Here is a 23,014-nt window from a genome sequence, read left to right as displayed (position 1 = left end):
AACATTACTTTGCTGACAAAGGTTCTTATAATCCAAGCTACAGTTTTCCCAGTAGTTATGTACAGATGTGAGAGTTGAACCATAAAGAAGGATGAACACTGAAGAACTGATGACTTAGAACTGTTGGAGAAGACTCTTGAGAGTCCCTTGGACTGCAAGGAGATCAAATCTTAGTCAATTCTAAAGGAAATAAACTCTAGATATTCACTAGAAAGACCGATGCTAATGCTAAAGCTCCAGTACTTTGGCCACCTGATGTGAAGAGCTGACTCCTTAGAAAAAAATCTGATGCTGGGAAAGATTGAAGGCAGGAGTAGAAGGGGATGACAGGGGACCACATGGTTGGATTGCATCACTGACTCAATGGACATGAATTTGAGTGAACTCCAGGAGATGTGGAGGACAGGGAAGCCTGGTGTGCTGCAGTCCATGGGGTCGCAATTAGTCAGACATGACTGAGTGACTGAATAATAACAAACTGGTTATAAGTAAAAACACTATGGTTTGAACTTATTTGCAAAGTTTGCAGTGTTTCCCCTATATCAATGTCAGTTCTATCTTAGTCTTATTTAGATGATCATAGACTGTGGTCCCTTAGTTGGGCTTTAATTTTTGTGAAGCATGCATGTATCTCTTGGAGAACATCATCTAAAGAAAATCAATAGCACTTTGATTTTAATTGTTACTCTCCTCTGATTTAATTAAATTTCTTAGTCTCTATCCCCAATTTCAAGACACAAATAGAAAAGAACAAAAGAAACATTTCCAGATTTTATTAATTTATCTTATATAATTATTCTTTATAATCTCCTAAATCCCAGATATAGAACATAGATACAAATGTTATCAGGATTGCTATTTTTTTTTCAAGAGCCTATTACTGCAAGTTTCTTATGTTTCACAAGGAACTATTTCATTATCCAACATTCTAGGCTTCTTAATGAATGTATCAGTTAAATTTGTAAGCAAATCTTTCCATAACTAAAAAGTTCTTAAGCTAGTTATATAAACCCAGAAGAAATAGGCCTTTAGCCATATGTGATTAACTGTAAGAATTTGGAATTCAAACATTCTTGATTTACTGTATATACAAGAAAGAGTATCCTTTAATGCAGGTCTGTATCCATTAAGTTTTACTTTAAAACTCATCCAAGTTTGAAATCAGTCATGTCAAAAGAGGGATCAGAATATGATTTTTCAAGAATCTTGAGAAAAGTTTTTTTGTTTTTGTTTTTCTCTTTATGAATTGGCCTTCTTGTCCTTGTGACAACTGGGAACATGGGAAAGAAAGGTCAAGACGAGGCTGTGTACATGTTTACCTGAAGTTCTTTTAAATACTTCAGGGAAACTTGGTTCCATTGGGTTTGAGAATTGCTTCCACCTAGAAGCTACACAGTAGCTCAGTTGGTGAAGAATCTGCCTGCAATGCAGGAGACCCCTGTCCTATTCCTGGGTTGGGAAGATCCCCTGGAGAAGGGACAGGCTACCCACTCCAGTATTCTTGGGCTTCCCTGGTGTCTCAGATGGTTAAAGAATCTGCCTACAGTGTGGGTAGACCTAGGTTGTATCCCTGGGTTAGAAAGATCCCCTGGAGGAGGGCATGGCAACCCACTCCAGGATTCCTGCCTGGAGAATCCCCATAGAAAGAGGAGCCCTAGTGGACGGCAGTCCATGAGGTCACACATGACTGAGCGGCTAAGCATGCACATGCTCAGAAGCTACACAACTGGCCACATTCCACTAACCTTCTAGGATAGCACAATAGTGACTTCTCATATAGAATAAACTCTTGTTTTCAAATGTAAATCAAGAGAACTCTAAAGTTGTGGTAAAAACTGAAACCTACCTTGCAAAAGAGAAAAAAAAAAAAAGTAACAATTTAGACTAAGTAGCAAATGCAATCTAATTCAAAATAGAAAAGACAAATAAATGCATATAGTTTAAGAAGGACAGCACTGAGGTAATTTAAATGCTCCTCCAATTAATAATCAGACATTTTTAAGTATAATATTATATTTTTGCATATAATACAAAATACAGAGAAAAATTTGGATTTGTCATACTTAAAAATTTCTAGCATAGGATTTGTCACATTATCATGAAGAACTATATATTATTTCATTTTAGTCAAATTTTCCTTAATTTAAATTGGTTTCTTGAGTAAACCTCTTGTTATCTCATTCACTGCAGGGCATTGAGTACAGCCTCAAGAGTTCATTAATTATTTGTATGACTAATTGCACAGTTTACTTTTTCTCTTTCCTCATATTATATTCTTAACATATCAATGATTCAGAATCTTTTTTCATAAACTGTAGATGTGAAGTCAACAATTTTAAAGTGTGCTAATAGTTTTTTTTTCTTCTTCTATTTTAGTCTGTTCCCAGTATTCCAGAGGAGTATTTGCCATTTTTGGACTCTATGATAAGAGGTCAGTACATACCTTGACCTCATTCTGCAGCGCCTTGCATATCTCCCTCATCACACCAAGTTTTCCTACTGAGGGGGAGAGCCAGTTTGTGCTGCAGCTAAGGCCTTCCTTAAGAGGAGCCCTCTTGAGTCTGCTGGATCACTATGAATGGAACTGTTTTGTATTCCTGTATGACACAGACAGGGGTAAGTTGAAATTCCACATCTACGTAAGTAAAACTCTAATTTTCAGTTTAAATTGCTTTGTGTCACTTGTGTGATTTAGCAATATATTTTGATCCCTAATATGCCTTAAATGAGAAAATGGTCAATATGAATTCTTACTGTTTTTATCTTGACTCTGGGGAAAATTTTCTAATTAAATGTACTTCAAACTTACAAGGTCACTCAAGCAATGTCTGCTCTGTTACTTAGTTGAAATTGTAATATATATATATATATATATATATATATATATATATACACACACACACATATATATATTTTAATTTCCATGATGATATTTCAGGTGCAGTCATAAAATAAGTGTTTTTTTGTTTGTTTGTTTGTTTTTTACCTCAAATGCATATCCTTTAATATTTCAGAAGATTTTAAAACAGTATCAGGTTGAGTTAATTGTGTAATCGAAAGGTCATGACAATGAGAATAAAGATTTGGTGATAAAGCCTCTGCTTACTGGCAACCTTTCACTTTATCTTTTCCTATAAGTCTATATAGATTAATAAGTGATAAAATATGATCCTTGTATTGGATAAATAAGATAGATAACATCAAATGGGGAACACCCGTGGCAGATTCATGTTGATGTATGGCAAACCGGTACAATATTGTAAAGTAATTAGCCTCCAATTAAAATAAATAAATTTATATTAAAAAAATTATGGCAATACATACAATTTTGTACAATGTTGAAATATTTTGACTTTATATGGAGACATATCTTAAAGAATTCCAATTTTTGCTCAGTTTTGCTCTTTATTTGGTGACCAAAATCATAGCAATATAGTATGTTTCAAAACAAACGTCAGGGAAGCATAGACAAAACATAGAGTTTTGTCCAGTCCTTTTTCCTTAAAGCGTAAGATTTATAAGCAAAGAAGTTATAGCAAAAGTTCAACCAGGCACCATTTTAGGAACATGCTTGAGTAAGTCTATTTGTAAAATGAATTTAAAATAAATGTAAAAATAATAAACAAGCAAAATAAGTCATTTTAATATATAATTATCTTCAAATTCCAAATATTCAGAATATTATATTCAGAGATGAAAATTCATTAAATGAATTCATTTCTCATTAAAATTTGCATGTTTAATGATATTTAATTTACACAACAATGATAGCCCTTTGCTTAAATTGGCATTCTTGGTAAATTTACCATTTGGAAACAAGCTCAGAAAATTTAATATCATCAGTGTATTTTCTTCAGAATTGTAGCATACACTAATTCTCAATTGAAAATTTGGGAGCACATCTATATTTCATGATGTCATTTTCCAATAGCTGGCAATTCAAAGCATCCTAGAGGATGAATTACAGACTAAAAAATTACCACTCTGTTCATTTCTAACTTTTAGAATTATTCTTAAGCAAAAGGACACTGAAAATGGAATCATAATGCAAATTAAAATGATTATGAGATGCTACTATATATCTATCAAAATGGCCAAAATTCAGATCACTGACAACATCAAAGGATGATTAGGACATGGAGAAACAGGAACTCCCCTTCATTGTTGGTGGGAACACAAAGTGGTATAGCTACTTTGAAAGACAATTTGACGATTCCTTACAAAATTAAGTTTATTCCTATTATACGATCCAGCAGCCATGATCCTTAATATTTTCACCCAAATCACAGAAAAATCTTCACACAGATGTTTATAACAGTTTTATTCATATTACCCACAACTTAGAAGCAACCAAGATGCCCTTCAGTAGGGGAAGAGAAGATTTAACTGTGGTTGCTGTTCAGTCATTAAGTCATGTCGGACTTTGAGACCCCATGGACTGCAGCATCCCAGGCTTCCCTGTCCTCCACTATCTCCCAGAGTGCTCAAATTCATGTGCATTGAGTCAGTGATGCCACCTAACCATCTGATCCTCTGTCACCCCCTCTCCTCCTGCCCTTAATCTTTCCCAGCATCAGAGTCTTTCCCAACGAGTCAGCTCTTTGCATCAGGTGGCCAAAGTACTAGAGCTTCAGCTTCAGTATCAGTTCTTCCAATGAATATTCAAGGTTGATTTCCTTTAGGATTGACTGGTTTGATCTCCTTGCTGTCCAAGGAATTCTCAAGAGTCTTCTCTAGCATCTCAGTTTGAAAGGATCAATTATTCAGCACTCAGTTGTCTTTATGGTCCAACTTCTCACATCTGTACATGTCTACTGGAAAAACCATAGCTTTGACTTATATGGACCTTTGTCAAAAAAGTGATGTATCTAATTTTTAATAGGCTGTTTAGGTTTGACATAGCTTTTCCTCCAAAAAGCAAGTGTCTTTTAACTTTTTGGCTACATGTCACCATCCACAGTGATTTTGGAGTCCAAGAAACTAAAATCTGTCACTGTTTCCACCTTTTCCCCATTTATTTGCCGTGAAGTGATGGGACTGGATGCCTTGATCTTGCTTTTTGAATATTGAGCTTTAAGAAGGTTTTTTCACTCTGCTCTTTCACACTCATCAAGAGGCTCTTTAGTTCCTCTTCACTTTCTGCCATTGGAGTGGTGTCATCTGCATATCTCACGTTGCTGATATTTCTCCCAGCATTCTTGATTCCAGCTTGTCATTCATTCAGCCTGGCATTTCACATGATGTACTCTGCATATAAGTTAAGTAAGCAGGGTGACCCTATACAGCCTTGTCATACTCCTTTCCCAATTTTGAAACAGCTTGTTGCTCTATGTCTGGTTCTAACTCTTGCTCCTTGACCTGCAGACAGGTTTCTCAGGAGACAGTTAAGGTCGCCTGATATTCCCATCTCTTAAAGAATTGTCCACAGTTTGTTTTGATCCACACAGTCAAAGGCTTCTACACAGTCAATGAAGCAGATATTTTTCTAGAATTTCCTTGCTTCTTCTAAGATCTGACGGATGTTGGCGATTTGATTTTAGGTGTTTAAAAGCTGAATCATGATGTTAAGAAATATATACTAGAATATGGATGAAATGGCTCTTTCTGTGGTGTGTTATGACACAGCTCAGTTTGCCACTATGGGCAGAGTTGCTCTGTGAAATATCATAAGGAACTGTCTTGCTTCTTTGTTTGCTTTGTGTCTTTGCTTTGTCTTGCTTCTTTGCCTTGTGCAAACTAGTCCCTGGCAAGTAGAGAGTTCTAGGCATTCATGCATCAACCTCCCCTCCCAATAAGGATTAAAACGGTACTGAAAGTGAAAGTGTTAGTGACTCAGTCCTGTCCAACTCTTTATGGCCCCCTGAACTGTAACACACCAGGCTTCTCTGCCGATGGAATTCTCCAAACAAGAATACTGGAGTGGGTAGCCATTCCTTTTTCCAGGGGATCTTCCCCATCCAGGGATGAAACTCACATCTCATATGTCTGATTTGTGTTGTTCTATTGTGGAAACCAATGTGACTTCTCAGTCACTCAGTCCTGTCTGACTCTTTGTGGCCCCATGGACTGTAGTGTACTAGGCTACATGGGATTCTCCTCAGCAGGATTGTTGGAATGGATTGCTATTTCTTTTTACAGGGGATCTTTCCAACCCAGGAATTGAACTTACATCTCCCGTGTCTCCTGCACTGGCTGGTGGATTCTTTACCACTGAGCCATCTGGGAACACAACATTGTAAATCAATTATCCTTCAGTTCAGTTCAGTTCAGTCACTCAGTCGTGTCCAATTCTTTGCAACCCCATGAATCGCAGCACGCCAGGCCTCCCTGTCTATCCCATCTCCAGGAGTTCACTCAAACTCACATCCATCCAGTCGGTGATGCCATCCAGCCATCTCATCCTCTGTCATCCCCTTCTCCTCCTGCCCCCAATCCCTCCCAGCATCAGAGTCTTTCCAATGAGTCAACTCTTCACATGAGGTGTTCAAAGTACTGGAGTTTCAGCTTTAGCATCATTCCTTTCAAAAGTACACCCAGGACTGATCTCCTTTAGAATGGACTAGTTGGATCTCCTTGCAGTTCAAGGGACTCTCAAGAGTCTTCTCCAACACCACAGTTCAGAAGCATCAATTCTTTGGCGCTCAGCTTTCTTCACAGTCCAACTCTCACATCCATACATGACCACTGGTAAAACCATAGCCTTGACTAGACGGACCTTGATGGCAAAGTAATGTCTCTGCTTTTGAATATGCTATCTAGGTTGGTCATAACTTTCCTTCCAAGGAGTAAGTGTCTTTTAATTCCATGGCTGCAGTCAAAATCTGCAGTGATTTTGGAGCCCCAAAAAATAAAGTCTGACACTGTTTCCACTGTTTCCCCATCTATTTCCCATGAAGTGATGGGACCAGATGTCATGATCTTAGTTTTCTGAATGTTGAGCTTTTAGCCAAATTTTTCACTCTCTTCTTTCACTTTCATCAAGAGGCTTTTTAGTTACTCTTCACTTTCTGCCATAAGGGTGGTATCATCTGCATATCTAAGGTAATTGATATTTCTCCCAGCAATCTTGATTCCAGCTTCTGCTTCTTCCAGGCCAGCATTTCTCATGATGTACTCTGCATAGAAATTAAATAAGCAGGATGACAATATACAGCCTTGACACACTCCTTTTCCTATTTGGAACCAGTCTGTTGTTCCATGTCCAGTTCTAACTGTTGCTTCCTGACCTGCATATAGGTTTCTCAAGAGGCAGGTCAGGTGGTCTTGTATTCCCATCTCTTTCAGAATTTTCCACAGTTTATTTTGATCCACACAGTCAAAGGTTTTGGCATAGTCAATAATGCAGAAATAGATGGATTTTTTGGAACTCTCTTCTTTTTTGATGATCCAGCGGATGTTGGCAATTTGATCTCTAGTTCTTCTGCCTTTTCTAAAACCAGCTTGAACATCTGGAAGTTCACAGTTCATATCCTTCAGTTAGTAAATAAATAAATATAAAAAATTTTGCTTTGCTTTTGCACCTGTTTATACTTTTTAGGATACTCACTTCTGAATAACAATTCAGATCCTCCAATCTTAAACCACCTCCCATTTTTTTTACCATGAGATCACTCTAATGTAAGCAGATAATACTTGGTTTTCCTGGTTAAATATCAGCCTTCAAAGGATTAAATTCATCATGGTACAAGCACTATTTCTTCTAATAAGCGTCTTGAAATCATTTACCTACTTATTAGCTTGCTGAACAAAATGCCTCCTTTTTTTTTTGTCATCACCCAGTAATTGAACTGGTTTACTTCTAACCAACTGATGCAAGTCACTGTCTAGAATCTCTAGTTTCTCTCCGGTAACTTACTTTGGGATGAATAGCTAGTCATTTGAACTGAATTCCATTATAGTAACTGAGCGCTTCCAAGGTGGTTCGAATGGTAAAGAGTCTGCCTGCCAGTGCAGAAGCTGCAGGAGACATGGGTTTGATCCTTGCGTCTGGAAGATCCCCTGAAAGAGGAAATAGCTTCACACTCCAGTATTCTTGCTTACATAACCCCATGAACAGAGGAGCCTGTCAGGGTACAGTCCATGGGATACAGAGCTGGACATGACTGAGTGACTGAGCACACACACACACACACTTAGTAACTCAACCTAACTTCCAAGTATATACCTTTGTTCCATGTGGTAATTACATGAATAAAAAATAACATGTTTCTTATATTCAGTTGGTTCACACTGCCATGATATTAACATTTTTATCAATATTCTAAGTCTTACTCAAGCACTTGCAAAGGATAAGAATAATTTTCTGCGCTTTGAAATTATTATACTCATTTTATGATTTTAGGATCACAAGCCCAATTTAACTCCTCTTAGATACAGTGTTTAAAATTATGCCTCATTATCACCAACTGAAGTATGAACCTCAGTTATGAAAGTGTGATTAACTTCTATCATAAACATAGTTGGCTAAGAGTCATCTATATTTTTACATCATTAAGAAAGGAACGTTCACACATCAACATTAGAGACCAGAATTGAAAAATAATAATAATAATAATAATGCACAAAACCAAATGTAAAGAAATAAGGTAGCATGGTATACTTTAGTACTTTTATCTAATCCTCTACTGTCATTATGAACTACTCATCAAAACATTTCATCTATTAAAAGTAACTGCCTTAATATGATCCTGAATTTCTCTATGAACTTGAGTGAAACGTAACTTTCTTTATTTTTTTTAATTTATTTATTTTAATTGGAGGCTAATTTACTTTACAACATTATAGTGGTTTTGCCATACATTGACATGAATCAGCCATGGGTATACATGTGTTCCTCATCCTGAACCCCATTCCCACCTCCCTCCCCATCCCATAACTTTCTGATGCCTCATAAATTATTATTTTACAATAATTTATTTCATTGATCCACTGAGTTATTTCTTAAATTGTCATCACTTATTCTATTCTTTTCTTTGAAATGGTGGGGGAAAGAATTAAGATAATAGATGGTGTAAGTGATCTCTTTACCAGTTGATGACTACTTGCTTCTGTTCATTTGACTGACTCTCAAAGAAGGAAAACAAAAACAAAACAAAACAAAACAAACAAGCAAAAAAAACTGTTCATTTATTTATGGGTTCAATGTATCTATTTATCCATTTAGCATTCAATAAACCTTTCTTGTTCAGATTTCATCAGGTAATTTGATAAGTATTAACAATGCAACAATGAACAAGACACTGCTGAAAATACACTCTTGCTATGACTTCATTAGGAAATAGTGCACAGCATTCTACTTGACAACTAGAAACTTGCCTTAGATTCATAGCTTAGTGTTTTTACAATTTTAAAATGGAACACAATTACATTCCATAAAAAATCATTGTCTTTTAAGGAAAAAACACTATGAAATATCATTTAAACACAAACTTTGGTAAGATTTTTGTGTTAATAAATATGACATTATTAAGTTCTTTAAATTATGGCTTATGTACCTACCTGAGAAACTGAATTTTTTTTCTCTTTATTTTATTTTATTATTATTTTTTTTAATTTGGGGCTGGTTCACTGGGACGACCCAGAGGGATGGTATGGGGAGGGAGGAGGGAGGAGGGTTCAGGATGGGGAACACATGTATACCTGTGACGGATTCATTTTGATATTTGGCAAAACTAATACAATTATGTAAAGTTTAAAAATAAAATAAAATTTAAAAATTAAAAAAAAAACTTTACATAATTGTATTAGTTTTGCCAAATATCAAAATGAATCCGCCACAGGTATACATGTGTTCCCCATCCTGAACCCTCCTCCCTCCTCCCTCCCCATACCATCCCTCTGGGTCATCCCAGTGCACCAGCCCCAAGCATCCAGTATCGTGCATCGAACCTGGACTGGCAACTCGTTTCATACATGATATTTTACATGTTTCGATGCCATTCTCCCAAATCTTCCCACCCTCTCCCTCTCCCACAGAGTCCATAAGACTGTTCTATACATCAGTGTCTCTTTTGCTGTCTCGTACACAGGGTTATTGTTACCATCTTTCTAAATTCCATATATATGCATTAGTATACTGCATTGGTGTTTTTATTTTTCTTTTTTTTTTAAATTTTATTTTATTTTTAAACTTTACATAATTATATTAGTTTTGCCAAATATCAAAATGAATCTGCCACAGGTATACATGTGTTCCCCATCCTGAACCCTCCTCCCTCCTCCCTCCCCATTCCATCCCTCTGTATTGGTGTTTTTCTTTCTGGCTTACTTCACTCTGTATAATAGGCTCCAGTTTCAACCACCTCATTAGAACTGATTCAAATGTATTCTTTTTAGTGGCTGAGTAATACTCCATTGTGTATATGTACCACAGCTTGCTTATCCATTCATCTGTTGATGGACATCTAGGTTGCTTCCATGTCCTGGCTATTATAAACAGTGCTGCGATGAACATTGGGGTACATGTGTCTCTTTCCCTTCTGGTTTCCTCAGTGTGTATGTCCAGCAGTGGGATTGCTGGATCATAAGGCAGGTCTATTTCCAGTTTTTTAAGGAATCTCCACACTGTTCTCCATAGTGGCTGTACTAGTTTGCATTCCCACCAACAGTGTAAGAGGGTTCCCTTTTCTCCACACCCTCTCCAGCATTTATTACTTGTAGACTTTTGGATCGCAGCCATTCTGACTGGTGTGAAATGGTACCTCATAGTGGTTTTGATTTGCATTTCTCTGATAATGAGTGATGTTGAGCATCTTTTCATCTGTTTGTTAGCCATCTGTATGTCTTCTTTGGAGAAATGTCTATTTAGTTCTTTGGCCCATTTTTTGATTGGGTCATTTATTTTTCTGGAGTTGAGCTGTAGGAGTTGCTTGTATATTCTCGAGATTAGTTGTTTGTCAGTTGCTTCATTTGCTATTATCTTCTCCCATTCTGAAGGCTGTCTTTTCACCTTGCTAATAGTTTCCTTTGATGTGCAGAAGCTTTTAAGGTTAATTAGGTCCGATTTGTTTATTTTTGCTTTTATTTCCAATATTCTGGGAGGTGGGTCATAGAGGATCCTGCTGTGATGTATGTCGGAGAGTGTTTTGCCTATGTTCTCCTCTAGGAGTTTTATAGTTTCTGGTCTTACATTTAGATCTTTAATCCATTTTGAATTTATTTTTGTGTATGGTGTTAGAAAGTGTTCTAGTTTCATTCTTTTACAAGTGGTTGACCAGATTTCCTAGCACCACTTCTTAAATAGATTGTCTTTAACCCATTGTATATTCTTGCCTCCTTTGTCAAAGATAAGGTGTCCATATGTGCGTGGATTTAAATTTTATCTTTAATTGATTAATTTAAATGGTTAATTTGCCTAAAAGCTACCATACTGGAAAACACAGCATATCTAACCAATGAGCTCATTTATAATAATTTATTTCACTTTGAGTGAAATTTCCAAATCTCTTTTTGATTCATATTTTACTGTGTAAGAAAAGAACTTAGAGAACATCCTGTGCATAATCTTTTTATAGTAATTTTCACACTGCAATGTGTATACATTTACATTTCTTTTCTTCCTTTAGAAATGAAAGTTATCCAGTTGTTGTTAAATCTTTTTATATCTATACCTTTCATGTTTAGCATAGTAATCCCTGTTAGGCATACTATAAATATTGAATACATGAATTAATCAAGTGAAGTCATTGGCAATAAGTATCAAATACTTTTAGAACTCTAAAAACTAATTATGTAACTCATTTTTTATTAAAGGGTTTCCTATGTGGCTCAGCAGTAAAGAATCCACCTTCAAGGCAGGAGACCAAGGTTCAATCCCTGGGTCAGAAAGATCCCCTAGAGAAGGAAGTGGCAACCCACTCCAGTATTGTTGCCTAGAGAATCCCATGGACAAAGGAGTCTAGTGGGCCTCTGTTCATGGGATCGGGTACCATATTTTAATGGACCAGATAGTTCATAGAATAGTCAAAATGAAAAATTCTCTTGTAGGAATGGTACTTGAATTGAATGAAATTTTATTATCATGAAGAAACAGCAAGAAGGCTGAAAAATCATGTTCTTAATTTAGATATATTAAATATTTTTTAAAATATTGAATAATATTTTCAGTAATATAACATCTTGATTTTTTTTCAGATTTCCTTGAGTGAAAAAGACACATTAATTTAAATATTTACAAAATAAGTAATGGTTAATCTTCAATAAACCTTTTCAAAATAAATATTTTTACCTGTGTCTGTTGCCCAAATTTTTAAGTATTTATGATGTGTTTAAGGCTATTTCTAACACCACTGATAACGAGGTGAATTTATGATCAATGGAAAAAAGAAGAAACATAAACCTCACTTTTTTTTTTTTAATTCCAATGAACACTGTCCATATTTTTCATAAGCGTTATGATGGCCAGCAACTTTGATCTCATGTCTAACCTAAGCAATGGCTGACACGCACCTTATTTTATTTAATCTTGGTTCACTTTAAAGTTTCATGCTCAGTGTTTTACCTACATCAGTACTTTCCAGGCTATTGGTGTTGTTTCACAGGTTGCTAAACATGTTTTATCCGGTATCTTAATAAATATTATAGCTTTGGGTAAATTATGTCTAGGAGAGATATATGTGACAAAGCATGGAGGATAAAACTTTACTTTGTTAGTTTTGGCTTGTTTCCCTTTGTCTTTTTTTTTTTTTTTCCCGGGGGTGAGCTTTTCTTTTGTTATAAAAATATGTTCTACACATTGCATAATCTATGTAATGAGAAGCTTAAAAAACAACACTGTGGATGGCATAATATGCACATGATGATTATCCTATGCTGAAGCCAGTGCAAGTGATGAGGGGATGGAAAAATATATATATATATATATATATGTTTGACTAGGGAGGGGAGGCATCTTGCTATTTTATTTCTGCTTTTTAGGTTTCACCACATACATACCATTTACTTTTAAACTGCCTTAAATCCATTTGGTCTAAGTAATAGAAGAAGGAGTAAATGAAAAAGCATGAGATACCTTTCAGTATCCCTTTTACTCACACCAAATTAAACTTGCATAAATCACTCCAGAAAACTCTCCTGTCTTTCTTTTGGGTTCAGCTCCAATTTTCTTCTCTATTTTTTTTTTTTTTCATATTGTTTCATTTTATTGTTCTTTCCCTCTTTCTCTGACTTCCCTCAGAACCTACAGCGGATGAATGATTTCATCCACTAGGCAACATGAATGATTTCAATCACACTAAGAACCTTAATCTTTCTCTTATCCATTACCAATTATGGACTCCTACAATCCCCTTAAACTCAAATTTACAATAATGTAGAGGGTACTCTTGCCTGGAAAATCCCATGGACGGAGGAGACTGGTAGGCTCCAGTCCATGGGGTCATTAAGAGTCGGGCACGACTGAGTGACTTCACTTTCACTTTTCACTTTCATGCATTGGAGAAGGAAATGGCAACCCACTCCAGTATTCTTGCCTGGAGAGTCCCAGGGACAGAGGAGCCTAATGGCCTGCCATCTATGGGGTCATACAGGGTCGGACATGACCGAAGCGACTTAGCAGCAGTAGCAAAGGGATGACAGAGCAGATAACTCTAAGGAATATAGTCTAATGACTTCAAGTTACACAAAAGTAATATTACTGATATCTACTCCTTCTTTGAAATCTTTTTCAAATAAGAGTGAGATGGGGAAAAATCAAGGGTAATTGTGCAGCTGTACAGCCTGTCAATTGGACTTGGAGTGCTTAGTGTCTACAGTACTGATTATAACCACAAATTTTTTTTTTCCTCATCCCTCATCCATCTCCAGTTGTTAATTACCACACATACTGATACTCTGCTAACATACATCTACTATTAAGTGTGCCACTTAAAATGCTTCAGGACCGTTTTTCTTATTAAAAACAAAATTAAAAATACAATAGCAAGACAGAGTTAATTGACATACAGAGTTAGGAGAAGTAAGAATCTTACAAGTTATAATTGGATATTTTTATGACCCCATAGACTGTAGTCCACCAGGCTCCTCTGTCCATGGGATTATACAGCAAGAATACTGGAGTGGTTGCCATTTCCTCCTCCAGAGGCCTTCCTGACCCAGGGTTCAAACCCACATCTCCATCAGCTCCTGCACTGGTGGGTGAATTCTTTACCACTGAGCCACCTGGGAAGCCCTATTATCCAAGAAAGGATGAATAATTTATCTTTAATTCTTTACAGCATTAAGCCTTATTTTCTAGTCCTGAAAAAAAAAAAAAAATCTTTGTTTAAAGCACTTACCAGGATGAAAATTAATTCCGTTTTGTAAACCTCCCATGACAACTTTCAGGCAACTATCCTTTTATAGTAAATACATTAAGATTTGTACTATATTATATAGCTCATCCAAACTTGCTTACTGACTTTTATTACATTTATGGTCAGACTAACATGCCAAATATTTAGTTGTTTCAAATTGCCAAGTGTGAGGAAAACCCATTCCGACAAGAGGGAAGCAACACAACTATATCTTTCAAAAATGTATTCCTGACCCCCTGCTGGATCCAGGTCAGTGGAAGAGCAAAGGAAAATGTGGATGAACAATGGAGCTTCCTACGGAGATTCTAACTTGTAACTGATGGAGAAATAGCATAGTAGTCCCCTCTTATCCTTGGGGAATATGTTTCACCCCTAGTGGATGCTTGAAACCATAGATAGTGCCGAATGTTTCATATGTTGTTTTTCCAGTGATAAACTTTAATTTAAAAATTAGGCACAGGAAAGACTAATAACAATAACTAAAGATAGAAAGTTATAAAAATGTACTGTAATAAAACTTATATGAATGCAGTCTCTCACTCTAAAAGTATCTTATTGTAAAAATGTAATGCCTTTTCTATCTTAACTGAACACTTATCACAGAATGTGCCCATACATTTACAGTTTGTACAACAGAAAAACTAGTACACATTTTTATTTTCTTCTTCATACTTTCATGGATAGAACATTTGTTCCAACCATGAACCCTAGCAATTTCATCATACTTTTTTTTTTTCTTTTCTTATTAAAAATTTTCACTTTTATACTTTAAGGAAACACTTTATGGCTTCTCTTTTGTATATCCAGATTTGCCATAATCACTGATCTTATGCTTTGGGACCAAACTTAAGTAAAATAAGGGTGACTTGAACACAAGTACTGCAATGCCTTGACAGCTGATCTGATAACCAAGCCAGCTAATAAGTTAATAAGGTGCAGGATAGCTGGACAAAGGGAGGATTCACATCTCAGGCAGAATGAAGCAAGAACAGTAGATTTCATCACACTTCTCAGAAGGGCACACAATTTAAAACTGATAAATTGCTTATTTCTACATATTTTCATTTAGTATTTTTGGGCCATGGTTTACTAAATGTTGCTGAAACCATGGAGAGTAAAGCCTAGGATAATATAAACTAGTGTGATCAGAAAGAGGCAAGGCATTCCTTGCTCCCTGTGTAGCCTCTCCTTTGGTTGTTACTGCAAAGTGTATTGGGACTTCTCAGGTGGTGCTAGTGATAAAGAACCTGCCTGCCACTGCAGGAGACTTAAGAGATGAGGGTTTGATCCCTGGGTGAGGAAGATCCCCTGGAGGAGGTCATAGAAACCCACTCCAGTATTCCTGCCTGGAGAATTCCATGGACAGAGAAGCCTAGTGGGCTACAGTCCATGGGGTCACAAAGAATTGGACATGACTGAAGCGATTTAGCATACATGCATACAATGTTTATTCCCTGTCCCTGTTAACCCAGAGTCTATAGGCTGTTACCACTGTGGGCTAGGAAGGGAAGAAATGTACTAAGGGGTGCTGCTGCTGCTGCTAAGTTGCTTCAGTCTTGTCCAACTCTGTGCGACCTCATAGACAGCAGCCCACTAGGCTCCTCTGTCCCTGGGATTCTCCAGGCAAAAATACTGGAGTGGGTTGCCATTTCCTTCTCCAATGCATGAAAGTGAAAAGTGAAAGTGAAGTCGCTCAGTCATGTCCGACTCTTAGTGACCCCATGGACTGCAGCCTACCAGGCTACTTCTTCCATGGTATTTTCCAGGCAAGAGTAGTCGAGTGTGTTGCCATTGCCTTCTCTGACTAAGGGGTGAATGGATAGAATTAAGGAATATTGGTGGGTATTTTTATAAAGACGGTTTGTGTCCAATCCCTTTTCACTGTGAGAGAAGTCAAAAGAGCTGCACATCTATCTGTCATCTCCCACTTTCCCTGGCTATAGAATGAAAATTTGAGGACAAATACTGCTGCTGCTGCTACTGCTAAGTCACTTCAGTCGTGTCCGACTCTGTGCGACCCCTTAGATGGCAGCCCACCAGGCTTCCCCGTCCCTGGGATTCTCCAGGCAAGAACACTGGAGTGGGTTGCCATTTCCTTCTCCAATGCATGAAAGTGAAAAGTGAAAGTGAAGTCGCTCAGTCGTGTCTGACTCTTAGCGACACCATGGACTGTAGCCCACCAGGCTCCTCCATCCATGGGATTTTCCAGGCAAGAGTAGTGGAGTGGGGTGCCGTTGCCTTCTCCGACAGTCCTCATCAAAGTGAAAGTGAAAGTGTAGTCATGTCTGACTCTTTGCGACCCGTGGACTGTAGCCCACAAAGCTCCTCCATCCATGGGATTCTCTGGGCAAGAACACTGGAGTGGGTTGCCATTTTCTTCTCCAGCAGATCTTCCTGACCCAGGGATCGAACCCAGGTCTCCCACATTGCAGGCAGATGTTTTAACTTCTGCGCCACCAGGGAAGCCCTTAAATACAAGAATACAGTCTCTCAGAAAACCTCCTATAGAGACATAGAACCTCAGATCCAAGTAGTAACATCAAAGATTTCAAGGGAGGAAAGGAAACCAGGTTGAAATAAGAAGGGGGAGGAAGCGGGAGAGGGGGGCGAAAGGGGTGGTCTTACAGACGTCTCCTGCCACCTACAGATACCCAGGCATTATTGGACTTTTCCCTGGGCTTCCAGAGAAGGGAGGACTGGAACTCGGCCCTACCAGAAATCAGCAGACCAGACCAGAACCAGAATTTGAGTTCTCTGCCAAGAGGAGGTGATCAGTCTCCAATCCTCACCTCAGGCTGAGGGCCCTTCAACCAGATTCCTGCATCCCGGACTGGGGGACTAGAAAAATGGGGAAAGATAGGAAGGGTTAAGGAGAGGAAAGGGAGAAGGAAAGGGAGAGAGATCAATAAAGTCTCTTGTTCCTTACCCGGTTGGAACACTCTGGCCAGTTGTCCATGTCAGGAGGAGACCAAGGACAAAAGGGTCCCAGTTGTGGCCGCTGGGTCTGGTTGATTGGCAAGCAAATACTGGAAGTTAAATGCTGAAAGAATGCTGAAAGAGACACGTGTACCCCAATGTTCATCACAGCACTGTTTATAATAGCCAGGACATGGAAGCAACCTAGATGTCCATCAGCAGATGAATGGATAAGAAAGTTGTGGTACATATACACAATGGAGTATTACTCAGCCATTAAAAAGAATATATTTCAATCAGTTCTAATGAGGTGGATGAAACTGGAGCCTATTATACAGAGTGAAGTAAGCCAGAAAGAAAAACACCAGTACAGTATACTAATGCATATATATGGAATTTAGAAAGATGGTAACAATAACCCTGTATGAGAGACAGCAAAAGAGACACAGATGTATAGAACAGTCTTTTGTACTCTGTGGGAGAGGGAGAGGGTGGGATGATTTGGGAAAATGGTATTGAAATATGTATACTAACATATATGAAATGAATTGCCAGTCCAAGTTCAATGCATGATACTGGTTGCTTGGGGCTTGTGCACTGGGATGATGCAGAGGGATGGTACGGGGAGGGAGGAGGGAGCAGGGGTCAGGATGGGGAACACGTGTATACTTGTGGCAGATTCATGTTGATATATGGCAAAAACCAATACAATATTGTAACATAATTAGCCTACAATTAAAATAAATAAATTTATATTAAAAAAAAAGAAGAATGCTGAAATCTGACAAAGAATGAATCAGAATAGGACTGCCAAACTAGGCAGAGATTAGCAAAGAACAATGATATGAAGCTAAAACGAGGGAAGTCAAAGAAGAAAGCAGAGCTAGGAGCAGCAAAATAAGTAATGGGTTGGCAGAATGAGGAAATTCTAGGGTGAAATATAGATGCCTACTGTTGCTTTTGTGGTGCCAAAAGCCTTTCGAACATTCATTTGAAAGGTTAAAGATACCTGAGTGGAAGGGCAAAGAAAATAGGTATGCACTTTTCATGAATGTTAGAGCTGAATTTGAATATTAAATTATTAATAAATTAACAATAATTTAGTTGTCACTTAGTAGGCACTAGACTCGCATTCCTGAGTGACTGATAGATCACCTGTCTGGACGTTCTTTTTTTGTCACTTATTCCCACTGTGTGCTCAGTCTCTAAATAAGAAAATAAGAACATAACTGGGTGGGGGAGAGACCATGGAGGCAGAGTTGAAGGACACAGAACTCGCCTCCCTCAAAGGACACATCAAAAATATACCCACCTATGGAACAGTTCTCACTGCAAACTCACTGCCAGTGAGGACCTGCAGAAAGAGTGTACAAACTGCGTGTGAGAAAGATCCACATAGAATCAGGTAGGAGTGGAAGAGAAGCAGTCGGGTTGGGACTGTACCCTCAAGAAGGGACACAGAAGAGGAGTCTGGCGGGCTGGTTGGAGGGCCAGTGGCAGTGAAAGAAGGCTGTGAGAAGCCTAGACTCCACTCCTGAGGAGCACACACACACACACTCCTGAAGCAGTGCAGATTGAATCTGTATGGGGTCACTGGCCAGTTTCCCAGGACCACCCCTGCACAGACCCTACCCTAAACTGAGTGACTGCCTCAATCCCAGTTGCCTCAGTAGCTCAGCTGTGAGGGACAAAGGCAGCTCAGGATCTGAGCTGCATCTGAGCAGAGCAAGGGCAACTATTATGGTGCTTACACAGGCAGTGTATCAGAGCCACCTTGGGGTTCCAGCTATGGTGGGACTGCCACAGCCCATGCCCAGACCCATGTGGGCCTCCCACACGGGCCCTTCTAATCAAGCACTGCTCCCCTCAAGAGCGAGAGAACAGTGCTAGAGGGTGGCAGAGCACTCAAAAGGAATGCAGCCAGCTCGGATTTAACCATCAGAACTTATGCTCCAGCAACTTAGGACCCACCTCCAACCCAGATAGGGCAGTGAAGGCCACTGAGCATAGGAGACGCCCCAGCTACATCTGACTGTGGTCTAACCACTGCATGTCAAGGCCCATTTCCTTCCAAGGTGATATCTACCAGCATCTCCTGGGAAACGGCAAGTCTTTTGTGTTCACATCAGATCCAGCTCTACCAACAAAGTCATTGGTCACATAAAAACTATACACAGACACTCCCACACAAAGACATCCTCCTTTAAGACTGCAATAGGTAAACACTTCACTTAATTTCATAAAGTAAAAGAAAGTTAAACAGAATCAGAAGACAGGTTTCAATTGAAAGAGCAAAAAAAAAAACAACAACAACAACAACTAATTAAACAAATAATTTGCAAGATAAAGAGCTCAAAGAATTAGAATAAGAATGCTAACTGAATTAAGGAAAAGAGTAGTAATAAAAATGTTAACTGAAGTAGGGAAGTTTGGTGAGAATTATAACAAGGAACTAGAAAATATTAAAAAAAAAAATAGAAGCAGTCAGAATTGAATAATGCAATAATTGAAATGAAAAACACAGTAGAAGTAATTGTCAGCAGACTAGATGATAGAGAAGAACTCCTCACTGATCTTGAAGACAAACTAATGGAAATCACACAATTAAAACAGCAAAGAGAAAGGCAATTTTTTAATAATGAGAACAATTTAAGAGGGCTCTAAGACAACATGAATTGTACCAGCATTCACATTGCAGGCCCCAGAAGTAGAGAGAGGGAAGAGAGTCAGAAGTATACAGGAAGCAGAGAGGGTTCCAAACAAGATGAACAAAAACAGCTCATACCAAGATACAACATAATTAAAATGGCATAATTTAAAGATAGAACTCTAAAGGCATCAAGAGGAAAAAGCCACATACAAGGCAACTTTCATGGAGCTATTAGCTGACATTTTTGCAGAAAATTTGCAGGCCAGAAGGCAATGTCAGTATATATTCTACGTCCTGAGAGGTAAAAACCTGCAACCTAGGATACTCTTGGGCTTCCCTGGTGACTCAGATGGTAAAGAATCCTCCCACAATGCAGGGGACCTGGGTTCCATTCCTTTATGGGGAAGATCCCCTGGAGAAGGGCATGGCAACTCACTCCAGTATTCTTGCCTGGAGAATCCTCATGGACAAAGGAGCCTGTTGTGCTACCATCCATGGGGTTGCAGAGTCACACACAACTGAGTAACTAAGCACAAACTGACAGGATACACTATCCAGCAAGACTATCATTTAGAACAGAAAGATTTTCTCTCAAATCAGGAAAAAGACAAGAAGGTCCATTCTCACTCCTTCAATCTAACTTAATATTGGAAGTCCTCACCACAATTCTGGTGGCTCTATGGTGGGCCTAATGGAGATCTCTTCCAGGATGGCTTATGCCACACCCAGGTCTGGCACCCAGAGCCCCTTCCCCTCCAGCAGGTCAATGCTGACATGTACCTCCACAGGAGACATTCAAACACTCAAAGGCAGGTCTGGCTCAGTCTCTGTGGGGTCTCCTGGTGCTCAATGTTTTGTGCCAAAACTTATACAGGACTGGGGAAAGAGACTCTTGGAGGGCACACACACACAAAAAATCTTGTACACACCAGGAACCAGGAGAAAGGAGAAGTGACCCTACAAGAGACTGACACAGTCTCGCCTGTGAGTGTCCAGAGTCTCCGGCGTAGGTGTGGGTTGGCATGGCCTACTTCAGGGTCAGGGACATTGAGTGCTTCAGTACCTGCATGGGACCTTTTGAAGGAGGTCCCATTATCTTCATTACCTCCACGAAAGTTTGGTCTCAGGCCAAACAACAGGGAGGGGACACTGACCCACTCATCAAATGAAAATCTGATTAAACATTTTCTGAGCACGGCCCCACCCGTCAGAACAAGACCCAGTTTCCCCCAAAGTCAGTCTCTCTCAGTAGGAAGCTTCCATAAGCCTCTTATCTTATACTTCAGAAGAAAGATAGAATGAAAACCACAATCACAAAATACTAGTCAAAGTGATCACAAGGACCATGGCCTTGTCTAACTCAATGAAACTATGAGCTACCCAAGACGGATGGGTCATAGTGGAGAGTTCTGAAAAAATGTGGTCCACTCAAGTGGGAATGGAAAACCACTTCAGTATTCTGGCCTTGAGTATCCCATGAGGAATATGAAAAGGCAAAAATATATGACACTGAAAGATGAATTCCCCAGTTCCATAGCTGCCCAATATCCTACTAGAAAGAGTGGAGAAATAACTCCAGAATGAATGAAGAGATGGAGCCAAAGGAAAAACAAGGCCCAGTTGTGGATTTGACTGGTGATGGAAGTAAAGTCTGATGTTGAAAAGAAGAATTATGCATAGGAACCTGGAATGTCAGGTTGATGAATTAAGGCAAATTAAAAGTGGTCAAACAGGAGATGGCAAGAGTGAGCATCAACACTTTAGGAATCAGTGAACTAAAATGGACTGGAATGGGTGAATTTAATACAAATGACCATTATATCTATTACTGTGGGCAAGAATCCCTTAGAAGAAATGGAGTAGCCATCATAGACAACAAAAGAGTCCTAAATGTCATCCTTGGATGCAATCTCAAAATGACAGAATGATTTCTGTTCATTTCCAAGACAAACAATTCAATATCACAGTAATCCAAGTCTATGTCCCAACCAGTAATGCTGAAAAAGCTGAAGTCGAAAGGTTTTATGAAGACCTACAAGACTTTCTAGAACAAACACTCAAAAAAAGATTTTCTCTCCATTATAGGGGACTGGAATGAAAAATGAGGAAATCAAAAGATACCTGGAGTAACAGGCAAATTTGGCCTCAGAGTACAAAATGAAGAAGGGAAAAAACGAACACAGTTTTACCAAGAGAACTCACTAGTCATAGCAAACACCCTCTTCCAACAAGAGAGATGACTCTACACATGGACATCACCAGATTGTCAATATCAAAATCATATTGATTATATTCTTTGCAGCCAAAGATGGAGAAGCTCTATAGAGTCAGCAAAAACAAGACCAGAAATGGCTATGGCTCAGATCATGAACTCCTTATGGCAAAATTCGGACTTAGACTAAAGAAAGTAGGGAAAATCACTAACCATTCAGGTATGACCTAAATCAAATCCCTTACAATTATACAGTGGATGTGACAAATAGATTCAAAAGATTAGATCTGATAGACAGAGTTACTGAAAAACTATGGATGGAAAAAACTATCCATTACTTTGGATAGGGGGCAGTGATCAAGACCATCCCCAAGGAAAGGAAGTGCAAAAAGGCAAAATGGTTGTCTGAGGAGGCATTACAAATAGCTGAGAAAAGAAGTGAAAGGCAAAGGAGAAAAGGAAAGATACATCCATTTGAATGCATAGTTCTAAAGAATAGCAAGGAGAGATGAGAAAGTCTTAGTGATAAATGCAAATAAATAGAGGGAAGCAATAGAATGGGAAAGACTAGAGATTGCTTCAAGAAAGTGACAGATACCAAGGGAGCATCTCAAGCAAAGATGGGCACAATAAAGGACAAAAATGGTATGGACTAAACAGAAGCAGGAGATATTAAGAAGAGGTGGCAAGAATACACAGGAGAACTATACAAAAAAAAAAAGATCTTCATGACCCAGATAACTACGATGATGTATTCACTCACCTAGAGCCAAACATTATGGAGTGTGAAATAAAGTGGGCCTTAAGAATCGTCACTACAAGCAAAGCTAGTGGGGGTGATGGAATTCCAGTTGAGCTATTTCAAATCCTAAAATATGATGCTATGAAATGCTGCACTCAATATGCCAGCAAATTGGCAAAATTCAGCAGTGACCACAGGACAAC

The 23,014-nt window shown here is 38.6% G+C and overlaps 1 protein-coding gene across 3 annotated transcripts in view; it reads left to right on the top strand.

Moving 5' to 3' along the window:
* The window catches only part of GRIA4 (glutamate ionotropic receptor AMPA type subunit 4), a 678,251-nt gene that overhangs the window by 249,706 nt on the left and 405,531 nt on the right, over window positions 1-23,014 (top strand). For all 3 annotated transcript variants that reach the window (XM_055547461.1, XM_055547460.1, XM_055547462.1), the window contains exon 3: window positions 2,377-2,616. In XM_055547461.1, the coding sequence (XP_055403436.1) occupies window positions 2,377-2,616 (240 nt within the window). The remainder of the gene's footprint in view (window positions 1-2,376; window positions 2,617-23,014) is intronic.

The sequence above is a fragment of the Bubalus kerabau genome, chromosome 15 (genome assembly GCF_029407905.1).
Source record: "Bubalus kerabau isolate K-KA32 ecotype Philippines breed swamp buffalo chromosome 15, PCC_UOA_SB_1v2, whole genome shotgun sequence".
In the NCBI taxonomy this organism is placed as follows: domain Eukaryota; kingdom Metazoa; phylum Chordata; class Mammalia; order Artiodactyla; family Bovidae; genus Bubalus; species Bubalus kerabau.
This window is presented reverse-complemented; position numbering and strand designations above follow the sequence as displayed.